Source organism: Musca domestica, unplaced genomic scaffold (assembly GCF_030504385.1).
Source record: "Musca domestica strain aabys unplaced genomic scaffold, Musca_domestica.polishedcontigs.V.1.1 3, whole genome shotgun sequence".
Classification (NCBI taxonomy): domain Eukaryota; kingdom Metazoa; phylum Arthropoda; class Insecta; order Diptera; family Muscidae; genus Musca; species Musca domestica.
In genome coordinates, this window is record NW_026712299.1 from 25768213 (window position 1) to 25787830 (window position 19618).

The window sequence follows — 19618 nt, forward strand, 5'->3', positions numbered from 1 at the left end:
TAAATTGATTCGGACATTAAATACCCACTTTATAGATTCAGAAAATGCAGCCGACGGCACGGTGTAGACGAGATGAGTATGAAACAAAACTTCCCCAAATTATAAGTTCTTTCTAGGGGTTTCATGAATATTCCAAACTTTGAATACCTCATATTTGGATTTCAATCGATTTTAAACTAAATTTTGTTAAAGTGGCGCCCTAAGGGAGGGTAGTGGCCAAAACTAAATAAGTTGCTTACAAATGGAATATTCGTTCAAGATGTCACAATGTCATTCCACATGCAGCATTTCCCAATAACAATACTTCATATATAGGGTGAGATAAAAAAATTTTTTTTTTTTTTGTTTTTATAAAAACAACAATAAAGGGATAAAGCCTGACCATTTTGCAACAACAAAATACTACGGTATCCCGAACAAACAAGCCACACTGTTCTATTAATAGACAAGGCACGGTCGACGAAGGGGTTTTTGTTGTAACAGACAAAACCAACTTACATGGTTATGCTACTTCGTTCAGGTTGAACGAAAGCATAACAAGTGGAGAAAGATGTAAATGTTTATAAGTGCGGTTGTAAGATTTAGAAGACTTTCCAAAAGAATTTTAGTTTTATTTAATTCTTTGGTTCCTCTTCTATTGAGCTTAAAATGTTTTTGTCATAGAAGTTATTTTTAAAATAACTTCTGGGGAGAATATCCCAGACAAAAAACAAGGGAACTGATGAGGATTGGTGGCTCTTTCCGAAACCTAGGTATTCCCTGCCTTACCCCCTGGTAAACATTACCATCGTTCTCCACTAATAAACAAACGTTGTTTTTATAAAAACAACAATAAAGGGATAAAGCCTGACCATTTTGCAACAACAAAATACTACGGTATCCCGAACAAACAAGCCACACTGTTCTAATTTTTTTTAATTTTCCGAATGGAATATTGCGATATGTTCAGCTCATGAGCCATTTTTCGGCCACTACGATGCGGGTTTCGATCAAGTCGCTTCTTAAATTTTCGAACCATTTCTTCCGATGTTGCTGTTTTCTTCCGTCCACTTCCTTGACGTCGGGCTACGCTACCAGTATCACGGAAACGAGCGATGGTACAAGACACAAAAGATTTATTCAAATTTAAATGCTAGAGTGCTCTAACGATAGCCACTTGTGGCTTTCCAGCCAAATATAAAGAATTCACACTCTCACGTTTGAATTACATCACGAATAACTTTTTTTCTGGAAAATTCTCACCAAAATGCTTTTGTACGCTTGTAAACAATATAATGAGCTGCCACTGGAATAATTTTAACAGCTGTCGGGCGAGTGGCTTAGAAATGATAGCAGTCTGAAGTTGGTTGCAGTTTTTTATCTCACGCTGTAAGAAATTTATAGGAAAATTAACTAACTTGGCGACCAACCTGGGTCTATGTAAAATTTTGAAACTGGCATTATAAAAACTTCCTAGATATTCCATATGAAGAACGTTGGCGTTTTTATCTCCCAGCCATGGCAGAAGAATTCAGGTTACCGCATCGATACAGCTGCTGGGACAATGAACTGTCAAGCCAATTTTGGAATTTAAATTTTTGAATCAAAGTTGTTTAACTTCGTAAAAAAATTTAAAAAAATGCATATCATTTAAAAATTGTTGATACATCAATGTTCCCAAGCGTCTATGCATCTACCAGTATTCTTCTACCATGCTCCCAGCCAATCTGGCTCAAGGAAGCAGCATCAAAAACGAATTTCAGTAAATGAGACATTCCGATTGTAAGGCTGGATGTAGTGGTAAACAACCGCTGATATCATATATGCCAAATATACGAAGACCCGCACCCACCACACAGAGATGTCCAGGACCTGTCGAAGGAAATGGGCAGTTCATGAAAGTCGAGACATTACAATAATAACTGTTGTTGTAAGCTTCGCCTTAAGTTTTTGACATAACTTTCCGGTGGATGTCTTCTTAATGGAGAGAATCACAAAACGTTGTTTCTTTTCACTAAGTTTATTTGATTACGTTAAGATGCAACTAACAAGCATTTTTCAGTTATGCTAACTTAAAATTGGAATAGTATTAATATATAGCATTAAATAAAAACAAAAAAGAGTTTCGTAGATATACAAAGATTTTACTCTTCCACACCTAATCATCCTGACCGGTGGTAAGAAGTTTTAAGGCTTTTTGCAAATTCACAATTGCCGTTTTAACATCGTCATAATTGAGGGCACTACCGGCATATTTGCAATACTTTTGGGCTGTTATCATTTGTTCTGGAGTTATTTGTATATTTGCAATTGGTGCCACAGGCGTATAGACTGGATGTGGAGTTGCGGGTGGTACAAATGGCTCAAAACCGCCAGGCTTTTCTTCTTCCACTGGTGGCGATGGTAGCTTGCTGGGATTATTTAGAATTTCCTCGGCAGTTGGTGGTGCTGGTGGATTTTCGGCCTCTTCAGAGGCATCATTTGTATTGTCATCGGCGCCGCCGCCACCAGCAGCTTCATTAAATTCATTTGAGGGAGCATCATCTTCCGGTGTTATTTGATTTGGACCCATATTATTTTCATTGTTCTCCATATTATTTTCATCGTTTTCGTCGTCCTCCTCTTTCATAGGTCCCGATATTGGTACTTCACCGTTCTTCAAACAGTTGTGTATATATGCTGCCTTCCATTTGGCATATTTACGATTGTGTATGGCTTCCTCGGTAAGTTCGCCATAGGTTTGCAGTACATCATATATCACACCGGCAGAATAGAAGGCTTTAACAACATTTCTAAACAAATGAATATGAATAATGTGTGTGATGTGCTTTTAAATCCTCTGTATACTTACTTTCCAAAATTGCCTTCACGATCCTGTTTGTCGGCATACAGAAATAGTTTTAGGGCATAATTTTCCATATGAGCCTGAGCGGCAACTTCATTGGTAATAGCTTCATTTTCCGAGTGTTCCTTTTTTACAGTTTCCAACCAGTCCATAATAGCTGTAATACAAAAGATATGTTAATTTCCAAGTGTTATTTGAGGATAGATGACTTCAGACATGCAACTATTTGTTTCCTACTTAAAAACAGACTTGGATCTTTAGGATCCTTTTATATAACACAAATTGAATAGGTAAGTACTTGAGAAATTCTGAAGAAGTTAGAGCTTTTGCTTATAAACATTTACAAAGATAGATGTCCGAATTCCGTTTTATTTTTTTATAACACATTTAATATATCACACATATTTTGTGTTTATATAATACTTTTGCTTACGGACATTTTTAACAGGCTTTTTATAGAGGACCGGGTTTAAAACTAATCTTGCAATTCTTTTTATATGTAACTTGGTGTGAACCTACCTATGTAATTACAAACGTTGTGGTTATCCGAATTCCATACCATAATTAGCTCATATTTTTCTTGACGTTTAACAACAGACTCACACATATTGTGCATATTAAATATTCAAATATGACGACAATCGTCCTACATACCCGTACTTATACTCCTATCTAATTACACAGGTATATCATATATTTAAGGTAATCCAAGAATATATTGCAAAATTTCCTTCCTTTTTCCTTACCTAATAGCAGTTTGGTTTCCTCTGGCTGTTGGGTTGTAAGCTTGAGGGCAACCTGTAAAGCGCTAAAGAATTTGGAAAACTTATATTTGTACATGGAATGCTAAATAAGATTTGCTATACTCACTAAAGTCTAGACCAGTAAGCCACAACGATGTCTCGAGCATCATGTTCCTGGGCAATTTTCAAAAAGTGTTGTATCTGCTTCAACGAAGCCGGGCAAGGAGGAAACTCCATTCTTTTTTGTTAAATGTTTTTCTTCAAATATTAATTAGTTACTAAATTGTTTACCCCTCTGAACGAGCAAAACAAACCAAACGATGAATCACAACTAGAAATGTCTTTGCAAAGATTCCGTCATCAGGGTGCAACTTTAAGAAGAACGTACGCTATGTTAACTTAACGATTTAGGATTTATATTTCAATAATATCAATTCCCTTCAACAAAAGTTTGTAAAAATAAGGGAAGAAAGGATTTTCTGAATCGACTGTGTGTAATTGTACACAATTTTAATTAGTTAAATATCTGTTATTAAAAATTTGCCACCTGACGTTAATCTTTGGCTAGTTGCACTCATAAAGCAGTCAGCTGTTGACAAATTCCATTAGTAGGGGGGCTCACATTTTCAAACTTAAGAGTGATATTCCCAATGCCGGCTAAAAAGTCATTCAATAATGCAGTTCTTTACGATATATTGCTTTATCTTTAAAAAAAACAGCATTTAATAGTTAGAGAATGTTTTTTTTTTAATTTTTGTATAATTTTATGTTTATTATCTTTATTCACGTGTTATAAAGTTTTTTTTTTTGATAAATAGATCCAGCATGGTGTACCCTGTCAACAACATACCAACTACTAGTATGTTTACCGGATTTGGTATTGGTTTGGTTTAAGGATTCACAGCCACACGAGATTCAGAAACTGCTTCTCTCGGAGACCTATGGTCCATCTAATTCAACCCAGAAAAAATCAAAAATTTTGTGGATAGGAGAGGTATATAGAAGCGAGAAGAAAGGATTTTTAGAGTTACTGAAGAAGATACCGGATTAGGAATACTCAGTGGAATTAAATTGCCAATTCCATTGCATATACGTTAAATAAATCCTCATAAAGGAGGTTAGCCTGGTAAAAAGCTTCAATGTAAACATACGATATGTCGTCGGAGTATGGATAAGACTTATTTGGAAAAAAATTATTTAAGTAGGAATTTATTAACCTTTGCTCTGTTCCAGAACCTGCAAGATTCTACTTTTTTGCATTTTTTTTTGATAACATAAATGGAAAATCAGTTATACCAGTAAATCAGCTATACCAGGATCTGCTAGTTTTAATTTAATTATTTTTTTTTTTAATTTTAATTCAATTTTAAGTAAAAAGTTGTACATTCTTATTGTTCTTGAGTCAAAATGGCGAAAGATGAATGAAATGCCTGGATGTTCTCTCAAAAATATGATCCAAAGTGTTCAATCTTTCAATTCCATGGAAAATCTGGTTAATATCATTAATGCCTGGCAGCTTTACCTTGCCTTTTTATTGTACCACGGTCAAAACCATTTCTGGGTGTATACGTTTCATACTAAGGTCCTAATAGGACCTTTCGGAAGTTCCTAATAGACAAGGTAAAAAAAATGGTTAATTTCGTAAGAGGCCGTGTCACCAACTTGCTACGTCGATGTTCTATGATGATCATTGGCTTCCCTTACATTCCTCGCCATGTTACAAAAAATGAGCTCCAAAATGAAAACATATTAGAGCAAATATAAATTAAATTCGTTATTCCGTTATAATTAAAATAAAGTTTTAATTTTATAAATCACCAATGATCTAATAGCAATAGATTTATTTAGCTCTCCCTGGCTCTTGAATAATCCTATCAACTTGTACCTATACACATGCATGTACACACATAATACCGACAAAGTTTAACAAAGTGGAAAATATGATGCTTGTATTCAGAAATTGCGATATTATGTAGTTATAATTTTAAAAGATCTTTTTTAGGGACGACGTTACTTGAGATAGATTTTACCAATCTACTTCCTTTCAAATAAACACACAATATATTCCATAATCACATTAGAAGTATTTCGAATTTCATTTTATTGTTGCAGAATTAAATTCAATCGCCAATGGCAAATGAAATTCAACACACATACACACTGTTCGCTGGACACCATGGTGCACAAGATTTATGAATTATTTTTGTTGTTGTTGTTATTTAAAGTAATCTAAAAAATACATGTATTTCATCGATATATGCAATTGTCGCTAAACAAATTTAGACATCATAGCCAACAATGTGGCGTTTGCCAATGCATTCACCGATGTAGAACCAGAAGACGACCTCCATGGTGACCAAGGTGTTCAACCAGGCTTCGCGAACGGTCAAGTTCTTGTAAGCACCGGTACGAGCGCCAGTGACCAAGCGGCCAATACCTTGACGGATAGCGGGAATGTCAGCTGGTGTTGGTGGAGTCAATTCCACCTTGGCGTATCTCAAGAATGTGTCCAATTGGGGACGAGCTTGAGCAAGCAATCCTAAATGTGATGAGAAGAGAAAAAACAATATTTTAATATTTATCCAGCAGCAAGATTATGAAGTTCGCAAGTCAAAAAAAAATTACATAATGAAAATGTAAGGTTAGACTTGGGCTTTCTCAAAAAAGTGGATAATTTTTATTTACAATTCACTTTTACTTACTGTTCACTAATGTGGATCCCTTTGTAGCAACACCAGCCATTTTCTTTGTTTATTCGTGGACAAGTAATCTGCAAAAATAGAAATAATTTAAATTATAACACGGAACGTCGAAAATTATGGATATTTTTCGCATACCGTCAATGAAATACACAGTGGAAATAGGGATGCGTAAGTCGACTAATCCATTGACATTTTAAGTGGGGATATATCGAATCAAATTTAATTTCCCTAAAATCGAATAATCGATTGAGCACGGTTCTACCGACATTTTATGCACAGTTTAACCATTGTTGGGTTGAACGTAGTTGAAAAATTATTTCGTAGGGTCCTTAAAGGTTCAATCATGGTAGAAGAATATAGGTAGATGTATCAACGCTTGGGAACATATGTCTATTTTTTTAAAATGTTTTATGAAAAATAAGTGGATTTTTAAATGTTTTTTTTTTATACGACGCATATCAGAGGTTGTTATAATATGAATTTTTCAACATTTTTTACAAAATTTAATAATTTTTAACATTTTTAATTCCAAAATCGGTTTGACAGTTCATTGTTCCAGCAGCTGTGCCGATGCGACTTCCTGTATTCTTCTACCATGGGTTAAGTTAGACGTGATATATGGCCAGTTTTAAAAACACAATAGAAAAATGGCAAATAAATAAACAATCAGTTATTTTTTTTTAAAGTTACGGCAGAAAACCAAAAGTGTAATGTAACACAGACCTGTACATGGTACAATAAAAAGGTAATGTAGAGCTACCTCATTAAATATTTTTTCTAAGTGTTCCGGACTTCTGTCAATTTTCTTTATGTATTGTTTTGAAAAATAAAAACAAAATATTTTCAAAATCAATGATTGGCAGACGCGTACATTGCCTGAAGCGCATTAGAGCTACTCGCCAGTTTCGCCATGAAATTGAATGATCGAACTATTTAGATCATATTTTTGAGAGAAAATTCGGGCATTTCATTCAGTTTTGCGATGTTTAACTGATAAAAAATGAATAAATTAAAAAATTTGCTGCATACAAATTTGTCGGGCTGCATTTCTGTAGTTTTACGAAGCTGTTCTTGCCTGAAGCGCATTAGAGCTACTCGCCAGTTTCGCCATGAAATTGAATGATCGAACTATTTAGATCATATTTTTGAGAGAAAATTCGGGCATTTCATTCATTTTCGCGATGTTTAACTGATAAAAAATGAATAAATTAAAAAATTTGCTGCATGCAAATTTGTCAGGCTGCATTTCTGTAGTTTTACGAAGCTGTTCTACCACCTTATTGTACCATGGACCTGTATTGAAATAGTGTCATGGTCAAAACATTCAAAATACTTGAAAAATGGTCGCAAAATGACTATATGTAAACTCAGCTCTTAAATTTTTTTGCGTTCAAACATTTTTTTGTAGATAGATGACGCATTCAATGACAACCCCAAATAATGGGTAATTTTGTTAGAAAGTGCAATAAAAAACTTACAAGTGTTCGATTGCTCTGTTCCAGAACTGCAAAAATTTTAAGAATTTTTCTACGATAAAAGATTTTTCCTCTATTGCCCTGTTCCAGAAGCTGGAACGTGGAATCTACTATTCGGCTATCGTAGTAAAAATTTCTACATTCATGCAGTTCTGAAACAGACCATACTGTTTTGATCCTAAATACATGTAAGATAGTATCAGTCGGTTTTTCCGACAGATGTATACCCCTAGCCTTGGGCTATGATTATTCAAACTGTTGACTTTTTGTGGGAGAGGTTCTAAGTAGTTGGCCAATATTGACCAATTCGTATCTGACCCATGGTACAATGAAATAAAGGTAACCTCATTTCAAATTAGCATTCCCAGCTCTGCATTTTCTGTAATTAACTAGTCAATTTTTAATACATAAAAACAATTCCAATCTCTGATTTTATGTGTATACAATGGATTAATGAATATAAATTTTGACAATGATATGTTGTCAAATGTATAAATTTGAAGAAAAAATTGTAAACATTTGATTACATGACTTTATCCTCTTAGTTCTACCATGATCTGACCTAAGACTGATATAAATATTACAACGTGCCAGATTTGGACTATATCGACTACCTCCTGTACTTTATATGAGATATGTGCAATTTTTTTTGGAAAATTTGGAAATATTCCTGAGGTAACACATATAGCGGACCGAAGTATTCCATTTTCATACTTTATCTAATAGAGTTATTAATATCGGTATGTGCAAAATTTTGAAGGAAATTGAACATTCGTATCCAATTTTATGCTAAATCCATGATAAAATTAAAAAGGTGAAGTCATTGAAAATAAGCATACCCATCTCAGCATTTTCAGTAACGTATACTAGGTTTCCATCTCTGATTAGTGTATTTACAATGGATTTATATGTATATATTTTGAAAATGAGATGTCAAACAAATAATTTTGAAAAAATTGTAAACATATGTTTTCATGACTTTACCTTCTTGATTCCACCATGTTCACATTCTCGCAGTTCTGAAATAAACCATTTATTTGATTTTATTATTTACACCACTTCTTTTTTGTGGACTACACTACTATTCGACATACCTTGCCTATGTATATGCTCATTACAAATCGATGAAATTAGTTCGATAAATCGATTTCCAAACAAATCGATTGTGTGATCCCTTGAAACACAACTCACGCCTTTTTCTGCAAACGAAAATCAATGTCTCTGGACGAACGTCGTCGGCATAAAGTTGGTATAAATTTTTCTCCCATGAGTATGTTTTCTGGATAAATTGAGATAAATACCCCCATGGAAATGATAAAATATTCCATTTAAAGTGTAGAAAAATATATAAAAGAAAACAACAATAAGATAAAAATAGTTTTAAGCGAAAATTGAAGTTAGTGTGCTGGCTATCCGGGAAAACAAAGATATACAAGGTTCGGTTCGAAATAAATGAATAAAGAAAAAAATCAACAGAAGTGAAGGCGGGGGCAATAATAAGATGAGGAGATCAAATAATCGATGATGAAGTACTACACGACGAATGAAGAGAAGATGGAGAAAAAAGTAATAAAATGTGAACACAACATACACAGCAACAACGACACAGCAAAATAAAATACGTGCAAAGTTTTTTTTGTCTTACGACTTCTATCTACTCCCCATCTGAATAAAGTGTGAATAATATTATTAAATCAAGAAAAAATATGTGAATTTGTTTGTTAATGTGGTATTAAAACTAAATGACGAAAGAAGAAGAAAAAGAATAGATAAAAATTCAAGACAAAGTCCTGTGTGAATGAATGTTGTTTTGACCTAAAAGTAGTGGTGTTTTAAAGATTTGAATGTGAAAGATAAAAAATTTTCCAATTGGCTTCCATCGTTAAAGTACACATCAATTGAAAGAGGGTGCCGCCGACAACATAAAAACTACCAGGAGTAATCGTTTTAATCATTCACCAGTGTTTTTTAAAAACACCCAAGAAAAAGAAGGTAAGAGAAGGCCCCCCACACACCACTATGCTGCTGCTGCTTCAGTGCATAATAACTGCTGGTTTTAATTGTATTTAAGGCGTTGGTCGTCACCATCCTTAAGCAGCACTGCATAACTACATAGCTTCATTGCATTCGTTGCTGATGTCCTTGTTATCTTATTTTTTGGTCCCTTTACAATTGTCCCTGGAAGAAATGTTTGTAAACTCGCCACGCCCTAGTGAACTTCCTAAAAAGTGTTTTTTTTCGCCCAAATATTCAGACAACACAATTGCCATATATTTCTCATCGAAATAAAATTGACAAATATTTGTTTTTGGTTTGTCTGCCTGCCTGCCAGCCTTTTTTCGAATGAACGATAAACTATTTTGTTTGTTGTTGCTTTTGGGGGGTTTGCGAAAAAAGTTCTCCATTGCTGCTAAACGTCATCAAGTTTTTATCGTCGTTGTCGATTGTTGTTATTGCTGTTTTTGTTGTTGCTTGGTACTTACTCTTTCTCATTCGCATTGCTGCCGCTGCTGTCATTTGCTCTTTGTTAGTTGGCTGATGTGCTCTCCTCCTCTGCTCTCCGTTGAGTTTGCTTGTTTTTGGTGGTATTGTTGTCAACCTTGTTGTTGACTTTTTCATATGGTGCTGTCATTGTTGGCCGTCGTTGTCGTTTGCGAATGTGCAAATAAATTGTTTATGATGGATTTTTAAAGTTTTAAGTAAATTGGCTTTACGTAAAGCTTATTTAAAATAAAAAACACGAAGAAAAAACCCAAGACGTTGTTCAACTATTTAAATTTATTTAACTTTGAAACGCACATACACAAACAAACATGAACAGCATTTTTGTATACCCAAATAAAGGGGGGATGTTGACAAAATTTGTTAAGGTAACGTGACCGTTTGGTTTTCTTTAAAGATGTTGCGAAAATGTTAATTGCTTTATTATAGGAGACGAATTACGTGAAACTTGCAAATCCATAATAATACCCAAATTTGATAGAAATAGACTCTGGAGTCGGATTTTTTTAATAAAACCTAAGGGAAAATCTGCCATTGTGTGGGACAAAAATTATAGCTATGTCAAGTCAAAGGCGACTTTAACGTTTCTATATGTATCAAAATATCTTCTATATCCAGCGATATGAGTCTTTGCTGTAACCTGTGTTGAAGACTCTAGGTGTGTGCATTCCTAATCGTCTTTTTGAATTGGGGCATTTCACAATTCAAGCCGGCCCATCATCAACAACGTCATATCTTTGCTGAGTGGGTCCTTAAAATGCATGAAAATTATCTGGAATGCCATAGAAAAATAATTATGACATATGAGGCTTTAGTATTAAGTATGAATTAAATAAAGAAAGAATGAAATATAGTTTTGACAACAAGCAAAATGGCATCCTCTCCGTTTTCCACACGTGACTGTTTGGTACGGAGTATGGAACCTCGTAGATGGATATATTACGGATTTTTATGGTGGAAGTAATGATCTGAACAACGTTTAAGCGTCAACGCGCCACACAAGCAATGGAACCATTGCCCGTTCAATATCGAGTTATCTCTGAATACCAGACGAACGCCCAGCATCGATTCAAGACCTCACTGATAAAAGAGGCTATCGAGGTTTTAGTGCAGCCCTTTTCGGGTGGAAAAATTAACTGAAATTTGCAAAAAAAAAAAAAAATAAACAGGTTTAAAATCTCGAGAAAGACAAGCTATACAAAAATCACTGTGTCGATATACCATACTGTTTTTATTTTTGAACTTCTTTCTTTTTCTTTAAATTCCTCTGATGATGACTCCCGTCTTGTTTTATTAATACAGAAGTCCCTTCTTTCCGAGCTGTAGTCTTTCCCAAGTGTCCATGATTTTGTCGTAGTCCTTACTGCTGACGAAGACAATATGGATATCTGTCATGCACAATTTTATACTCTTTGAAATAGGGACATTCATAATCACATTTTGTTTGGCCGGACTTCGTCTGAGACTTTACGACTATTATTAATGGAGAGCGACTACACTTATCATGCGATAGGGCCAACTTAAATTTTAAATGATTTAATTTGACCTTTGGCAGGGAATTTAAGACATTCATCAAGGAACAGAGCCTCGCTAAAAAAATAAAAATTTCTTGTGGTTATCGGATCATTTGAGACGAACATATATTGACAAGTTAATTTCAGAAAAAAATATCTATGCTCATTCTAGAAGAAAAAATGTTCAAATCCGCACCAAACAGAGACTTCTTTTTTGTGCATGGCCTTTCACAACTTTTCGGGTTTTGGTCATGGAAAAATTCTGGACATTCCAATATATCGGAATATCTTAAGTGAAGGTGATAAAATAGTGAGAGCCATTTTTAAATCCAAAAAAAGATATACGCGGGATCATTAAGCTTTGTAGGGTCCCAGGACATAACAATGAATTGGCAGATGAATTAGCTCGAGGTGGTAGTCACTCGATGGATCTACCAATGAATAAGAATGTAAAAACACGATTAAGATGTAATGACAGCCACTCTTTCCAAAAAACTAGCAGAGTAACCGAGTGAAAGGTATCTAAATCCATTTGGTCGATAATCTCGAGAAATATAACCTATTTTTTATCAATTAGTTGAAGCTATGTGCTCATTCTAATATATACCCTAATTTGACCAATACACCAATGCTACTCTGATTTGTCGAGACAACCCTCGGATGATCTCCGAAATGGTATTCACTCTGTGTTCTGCTATAACGTCTGTTATCGCATCAGAGTTAATACTATTTAGTTATGCTTGATAGGCCTGATAGGCTATCTTATATTTATGTATAAAAACCCATCAACAACATGTTCGTGTTCTATCAATTTGGCAGATAGACTGGCCAATGTAGTATCAGATGTAGGCTTCAAATTGGGATAATGGTGGTCCTGTCTAATGCAGACTATGTGGGAATGAAGAAGAGGTAGATACCAATGAATTCTAATTGTGGACAAGTCCTATGTTATTAAACTGAAGACATACAGGGTAAGATAAAAAAGACTGCAACAAAGTCAAACGCCATAATTTTTACTTTTTTTTTTAAATTTTTTTGAATGAAAGCAAAAAATGTTGGAGATAATATGAAATTTTAGAATAAGATTTGTTCGAATTGGTCACCTTTGGCACGAATTATGGCCTTCAAATGGCCAATGAAACCGTCACACGTTGCCCCAATGTTGTTCTGCAACTATTTAGCTCTTTTGAGTCTATTTTTTTCTGTTGCGGTGTTAGTTCTTACAATTTTTAGATTTTTAATGGTTTTAACCCGAGCTGATTTTTCAATATCTAAAATGTTTAGCTCACGAGCCATTTTTCGGCCACTGCCACGGGGGTTTCGATCAAGTCCCTTTTTTACTTTTCGAACCATTTCTGCTGATGTTGCTGTTTTCCTCCGTCCACTTCCTTGACGTCGGGCTACGCTACCAGTATCACGGTAAGGAGCGATGGTACGAGACACAAAAGATTTATTCACATTTAAATGCTAGAATGCTCTAACGATAGCCACTTGAAGTTTTCCATCGAAATATAAAGAAATCACACCATCTCGCTTGAATTCCATCGCGAATAACTTTTTTTCTGGAAAATTCTCACCAAAATGCTTTTGTTCGTTTGTAAACAACGTAATGAGCTGTCACTGGAATAATTTTAACAGCTGTTGGACGAGTCGCTTAGAAATTACAGGTTGCAGTTTTTCATCTCACCTTCTAGACTAATTGTCAGGTGGGAAATATAAATTCTACATTTTTCTCCGAAGTAGATCCCATCATCATATATAGGTTTACTTAAAGCATATTTTGGCTAGGCAAACACACTAAAACACTTTTAAGTCCCCCAAACCTTTTCTTTTCCTGTCACCACTATTTTTTCTATATAGGATGGACACAATAGGCAAAGATCTTCGAGTGAAGCAGCTGCCGACTCCCCTGTAGCTGTGATGCCTTAAACCAACCCAGAACTAAGCAATGTTGTAAATTTTTCGTTTGCGGAAAAAAGGGTAATTTTTTGCTATTATCTAATTGGAAACACTGATCTTCACACACGTTCCGTGCTTTGTTTCACTATCAAGTATCTTCAGTTTAGTCTATAATTTACACATGAATCGTCCTACAAACGAAGGAATCTTGTAAATCACTGAATTTCATTATCAAACCAAGCACAAAGGAATATCATCGCACGCTTCTTCGATTTTGGGGTGAAGATCAGCTGGAAACATTCTAAAGGCTATCATTGCAACAAAAGTCAAAATTGACCGTACCACAGCAAAAATGTTGCGAATAATAACGTAGCTATAAATGATAATCGTTACCGTGAGTCTAAAATGCAAGGGATTGCTTTTATGATTTCAACCAGACGGTTGCCACACCGCCTAGATCCTGCGATTTGATGTTTTTGACTACTTTTTCATATTTCACAATTTTACATTTCTAGTTTTTCACAATTTTTCTGTGAAATTTTCTCGATTCAATTTTTTTGGAAACCTTTCAAAATATAGAAAGCTCACCCAATAAACAAATGTTTCCCCTTTCCCCACAAATTATTTAAAACGACAACAAATAAAAATGTTGAAATATTTCGATTCATTATCTTCTTGGCAAAATATCTATATACCAACCTATGTATGAAAAGAACGCACTTTTTTAATTTGTTTATGGCAGAACAATAAAATTTTTCCGGTTTATGTTGTTATTCTCCCCTCCCCTTCTTGTTTTCTTTTGTTATTGTTTATTTCTCTTTCTATATATACCTATTCAATGTGCAAAATTTACTAATTATTAACTTTTATTTCTAAGGCAGCCGCATAGTGAATAAGTCAGCAATATATACAACTGAGCAAAAAAATCGCCAAAATCCGTATTCGTCACGCAAAGCATGAATGAGTGAGTTGGTGTATAGTCACTTGTGTGCCGCCTTGTATGGCTGGCTATTGGCGGAGAAGAGGAGAAGGAGAGACTTGCGTGTGTACGACGACGTAGCAATAACTTCTTGTTGTACTACATCCACCACTTCTTACAAACAGCCACTACAACTTTCTTTATCTATATATACATTCAGCTCCCAAATACTCCCCGTTTTGCTTGTGGCAGTGGCACAGCATGGCATGGAAGTTTTCTTTCTTACAGCAGCAGCGGCGGCAGCAGTGCGAAATAATTGTTGCCTATAGAAAAAAGTAAACATTGCGCAAGTTTCAAACTGTTGGTGGCTTGATAGATGGATGGGTTGGCTGGCTGGTTGGCGCTGTTGTTTAGATTGTATTGCACTTGTTTGCTATATGATGATGGGGGTCGATCGGTCTAGTTGCAGAAGAAACCAAACCCAACACACACACACGCCGCACACTTTTCCCAACAAACGCTTTTCCTCCATCTAGCATTTTTGTTTGTTGGCTTCTTTGCCATGGCATGGCCGTTTCATTTGGAGAAAAAATATGCGTTTTCCTCCTCTAATGCCATTCAAAACCTAGCAAAGATCCAAGTAGTTGTGGGTATTGCGCTCAACCTAGCCAAGAGAAGCTCAATTGTATCCTCTTACCATTTGTCCCGATTATGTTATATTTTTCATGTTAGCCCCCATTTTATTCTTTGTCTTCTTCGACGTCTATTATTATTATTATTGTGTGTATCAACAATACCTTAAAATTTTGAAAGATTCTTCTTCTTCTGCTGCTTTGTTCTATCAATGTTTGTGGATACGCTGTTTTTTGGAGAGTAAAGCGTAAAATTCATTCATTCATGGGTTCTTCTTTTTCTATTGTTTGATTGTGGGTATTACCAACTCTAGCGTCTATCGTCTGGTTTCTGTTGATGCTGCTAAAGTTACGGCTTGCGGTTTCATAACTGTCATTTGACTTGCTTCTTCTTCGTCTTTTGTAGACATAATTTGCCTTAACAAAAACAAGAACAACAAAAAGAAAACATAGTTGTTCTAATTTGTCTGGTTTCCCATGTTATGCTTTCTTATGAGAAGTGAGTGGTTGGCGAAATTGAAGAACTTTCAATGGTAGTAGGGAAGTAAAGTTGAAGTGCCTTGGAGTAGGAACTTTTTACATCCACTATCGCACAGGATGCAGAATGTAGTGCATTAGTCATACTGGAACATTGGAAACAAGATCAAACAAAGTTTTGGATAGATACATTTTTTGAGTGAGTAGATTTTTGAAAAATAAAATTTAAAATTAAAAAATCAAGCACTGCTAAATGTTTACTTTTTTTCAGAAGTCATAAAGTAGGATTATGAAGAATATGTGTCCACAATTTCAATTCTCATCACAGAACAACCGAAAAATTCCTCTACTACAGCTCTAATTGCTATGCAACTCGGAAATCACAAAAAAAAAAATATTGTAGCAAAAAAAAAAAAACATAAAATTTGCACGTAAAATATCCTGCGGTTCCTAAAACCACTTAATTAAGTTGAATCAAAACTGTCTTGGATGACTTGAAAGGAAGTCTGGGTTCTCTGTCTGAAAATAACTGCTTTGATTGAAAAGCTACACTATTAACAAAACTTTCGATTTCGGTGTGAAAAATCAAATCTGGCAGAGAAACCGAAGTCTGCTATTGACAACGCTGAATCGGTATTTGCCTGCGTATTTAAACTAGCGCCTCTTATAGTCTTCGAATCCTTCCCATGTATGGAGGAAAGGTTGTGATAACCAAAGTGTTTAAATTCCACTTCTTAATATGACTGTTGAATACTTACTGGGGACGCTCTCCTATCTCAGTCTTAGTGGTCAACTCGAACAGTTTGAGGGGTTTCTTATCATGTTGTGTCTCGTTGTGATGGAAGGGGTTTCCAACAAGAAGCTACCCAACGAAAGCAATACGCCAAGTTTAAAAAAAAATATTCACAGTCACGTTTCGCAAAACAAAAACATTTTTGGGTCGTCTTGAATCGGGACCGCATTACAATAATTGGTGGAAAAATGCAAGCTGCTTCACTCGGAGACGTTTGGTTCATTCTTTCTAGGTACACTTAAAATTTAGAAACGAGAAAGAGTTGAAAGGGTTTGTAGTGGGGTATAAGTTTAGTAGGGTGGTTTATATAGCAATGAGTCATAACAGTGCTACTAATTGATAAAAAGGAGTAGGTTCTTCTCGAGATTACCTGCAAGGTGGCCTCATATGGCCAAGAGACATCTGCTGCCAGCTTCTATGAAATTCTTTTTAAAGCAACTGACATAATAACTTATCGGATAGTCTCATCAACCGTCAGACCTATCGACTGGGAACCATTTCGAGCTATTTCATAAGTCATTTCATTCTCCGTTAAGTTGGTAGGTCCCAGGGCCCAACAAAGCTTATCAAATTCATGAATTTCTAACAGGGCTTTCTAGCACTGATGAATGGTTCTCGATTTGATAGATTTAATGCCCCCCCTGAATATTGACATAACAAGCTAACATTTTATTGCGAATTCGACTCAAATCTTTGCAGAAATTTGCGATTCTGATTCCGAATTGTTTCCGTTTTCCATAAAAAAGTTTTCTTTTTCTTAAATCGTTCCAATTTCCATAAGAAATTTAGAGAAATCGTCAAAATTCTAAAAAATAAGAAATCTGAGGAAAAAAAACTAAAATCAGGGCCATCGAAAAATAATGATCTGGGTATATGGCCACTGGCCCAGCAATTGCTATTACAAAGTTCTCTTACCATTTCGGTAAGTTTATATGATCTTGTAATTGCCATTAAGATTATTTGAGGGTCTAACAATTGCATTAGGGCAAAATACCCCAGCACCCGTGCTTACATCCATAAGGCGTGTAAGGAATGTGGGAGAGATAGACTTTGCAAGTGACTATATTTCACCACGACTAATGCCATGTTTACGTTAGAACTTTTTGTAGGGTTAACCTACTTTGATAGGATTTATTTGAAGTAAAAGTAATGGATATGACAATTTAAATCCAAATCCAGTGGGTAAACGTACTGTAATCTTCTACCCACCTGACATACACATACCTGATAGAGACGCCTGGGCTCAAAACAACCCACTTTTCCGCGGCATAGCTGTTTATACCGACGGTTCAAAGATGACACTCCGGGTACGGGAGCTGGTGTCTTCTGTGATACTCTTAATGTTCGTGAATCCTACAAGCTTGGAAACAACTGTACCGTATTTCAGGCCATTGACCTGCTGGTCACGAGGAGCATTGAAGTCAGTAGTCCGGTGACTATATATGTCGATAGTCAAGCGGCACTGAAAGCCTTGAGCTCCTTTACAATCAAGTCTAGGGCTGTTTTGAACTGCAGAGAAGCCTTGGAAAACACTGGGTTATCCATCAAGTTCTGTTGGGTTCCTGGACATTTTAACATCCCAGGTAACGAAACTGCAGACGAATTGGCCAGACTAGGATCCGAATCAACTACAATTGAAGTAGACAACTCGGTTAAACCACCACTGTGCCATTTCCTACAGGTTATTCACAAACACTACTCTGAGAAAATCCAACAAAAATGGCTGAATGAAATTGTATGTACATCCCCAAACGAATATGGCCCAAACTCTAGGAGAGGAGAACACGGTCGCTAATGTCATTGTCAAAACCTGATCTAAAACTTGTGGTGGGTATCATCACAGGTCACTGTAAGGTGAGGGCTATGACATCGAAATGGGACAGCGACGGCATTGACTACTGTAGGATCTGTCAAGATAAAGAAGAAATCGAGACAATCGAACACTTGCTCTGCCACTGCCCAGCACTCATTAATGTGAGACACAGGCTAGTGGGAGAATTAGTGTCACATGACTTGTCGTCTTTTTCTAACACTGACCCTGTAGTAATACTTCAACTAGCCAGAAGATTCAAGTGGCTAAAGACGACACGGCAAACTCCTCAGCCGTAGATTACACTCTACTACACTACCCTTTATCTTCATCTTCTCTACCAATCACTTTTTCTTCTATCTCTTAACACTCTTTTCTAGGATGAACACAATGGACCTATAGGTCTCCGAGTGGAGCGGTTGCCATATGGTAACCGCGCGTCCTTTAACCTAACCTAACCTACATCCATCTTATAACCGGCTGTGCAGATAGCTAGACCGTCCAAAAGAGTTTTACCACGTCAATGTAATTGAAGTCGGAAAAGGTGGATATTTTTTCACTAATTTTACCAGCTTCACCTAAGATATTTCGATTTATTAGTATGTTCAGGATTCGTGCATGAATAAATCGTAAAGAATGCCATACTCTCGCTTTCCGTAGCCTTAGTGTAATCCTTGCTGCTTGAAACTGAGTCAAAAGATCCAATGGCTGAATGTTTAAAATCATGTTTAATACAAATTGAGGAGCGGTGTTGAAAGCTCCGGTTGTCAGTAAGGACACGGTTCTATATAAACGACCTGAACATAATCGCATGCCGCCTGGCCAGGTAAGACCACTGTGACATAAATTCAATGCCTGACTAGTTGTCTGAGCCCGCCACAATATTTTTTTTTTCGTACGCTCCCCGATGTTTCTAATTCAGTTTGAACTCTTGTGCAGGATCTTGGCGAGATATTAAACACTCAAAGATAGATCCATTGTCACCTCATTCAGTATTGACAGCGAAAACTTTTTTGCCGTTTCTTGTGAATAGTGCTAGTTCAGTAAAGGATATACTCCCAAAACTTTTGCTATTTCTGGTTAAGAATATTTTTCATACTATAATCATGAACGTGATCGTTTTGCTACAATTTTCGAAGAGCTATAAACCGCTTGATTAAAAAAAGTTTTTAGGGACTATCTGAGAAAAAAATTTTTTTTTTTCAAAAATATTTTGAGATTTGTAAAAGAAAATCAACAAAATTAAAATAATGCACTTACACAAAGTTGGCTTAACATCCAGAGTCCCGTAGCAAAACACTGCAATGATTTCCCCATTAAATCAGACT

The 19618-nt window shown here is 35.7% G+C and overlaps 3 protein-coding genes across 8 annotated transcripts in view; 1 reads left to right on the forward strand and 2 right to left on the reverse strand.

Moving 5' to 3' along the window:
• Nucleotides 1-1980: 1980 nt before the first annotated feature.
• LOC101900377 (vacuolar protein sorting-associated protein VTA1 homolog) lies at nucleotides 1981-3934 on the reverse strand. Its single transcript, XM_005182848.4, has 4 exons — nucleotides 3695-3934; nucleotides 3571-3632; nucleotides 2831-2981; nucleotides 1981-2771 (listed from the first exon to the last, which is right to left on the reverse strand). Exons 1-4 carry the CDS (start codon nucleotides 3802-3804, stop codon nucleotides 2138-2140), a joined length of 957 nt encoding a protein of 318 aa, XP_005182905.1. The 5' UTR covers nucleotides 3805-3934; the 3' UTR covers nucleotides 1981-2137.
• A 1697-nt stretch (nucleotides 3935-5631) lies between these two features.
• Nucleotides 5632-6492, reverse strand: LOC101900668 (ATP synthase subunit g, mitochondrial). The gene is made up of 3 exons (XM_005182851.4): nucleotides 6405-6492; nucleotides 6270-6337; nucleotides 5632-6106 (listed from the first exon to the last, which is right to left on the reverse strand). Exons 2-3 carry the CDS (start codon nucleotides 6307-6309, stop codon nucleotides 5847-5849), a joined length of 300 nt encoding a protein of 99 aa, XP_005182908.1. The 5' UTR covers nucleotides 6310-6337; nucleotides 6405-6492; the 3' UTR covers nucleotides 5632-5846.
• Nucleotides 6493-8930: 2438 nt separating this feature from the next.
• Nucleotides 8931-19618, forward strand: part of LOC101900962 (actin-binding protein WASF2) — a 48399-nt gene continuing 37711 nt past the window's right edge. For 3 of the 6 annotated variants that reach the window (XM_005182853.4, XM_059124774.1, XM_011293960.3), the window contains exon 1: nucleotides 8933-9736. The gene's annotated coding sequence lies outside the window, so the exon portion shown is untranslated. Of the gene's footprint in view, nucleotides 9737-19618 lie in introns of all 6 variants that reach the window. The other 3 variants (XM_011293959.3, XM_005182852.4, XM_011293961.3) reach the window with 2 other exon arrangements.

Bases quoted from the DNA above. Each gene is read 5' to 3' on its own strand.
- LOC101900377 (XM_005182848.4), bottom strand. From the start codon at position 3,804: ATGGAGTTTCCTCCTTGCCCGGCTTCGTTGAAGCAGATACAACACTTT. The intron at 3,633-3,694 runs GTGAGTATAGCA...CAAATTCTTTAG, and splicing joins GCTTACTGGTCTAGACTTTA to CGCTTTACAGGTTGCCCTCA. The intron at 2,982-3,570 runs GTAAGGAAAAAG...TTTGTATTACAG, and splicing joins GGAAACCAAACTGCTATTAG to CTATTATGGACTGGTTGGAA.
- LOC101900668 (XM_005182851.4), bottom strand. From the start codon at position 6,309: ATGGCTGGTGTTGCTACAAAGGGATCCACATTAGTGAACA. The intron at 6,107-6,269 runs GTAAGTAAAAGT...CATCACATTTAG, and splicing joins GGGATCCACATTAGTGAACA to GATTGCTTGCTCAAGCTCGT.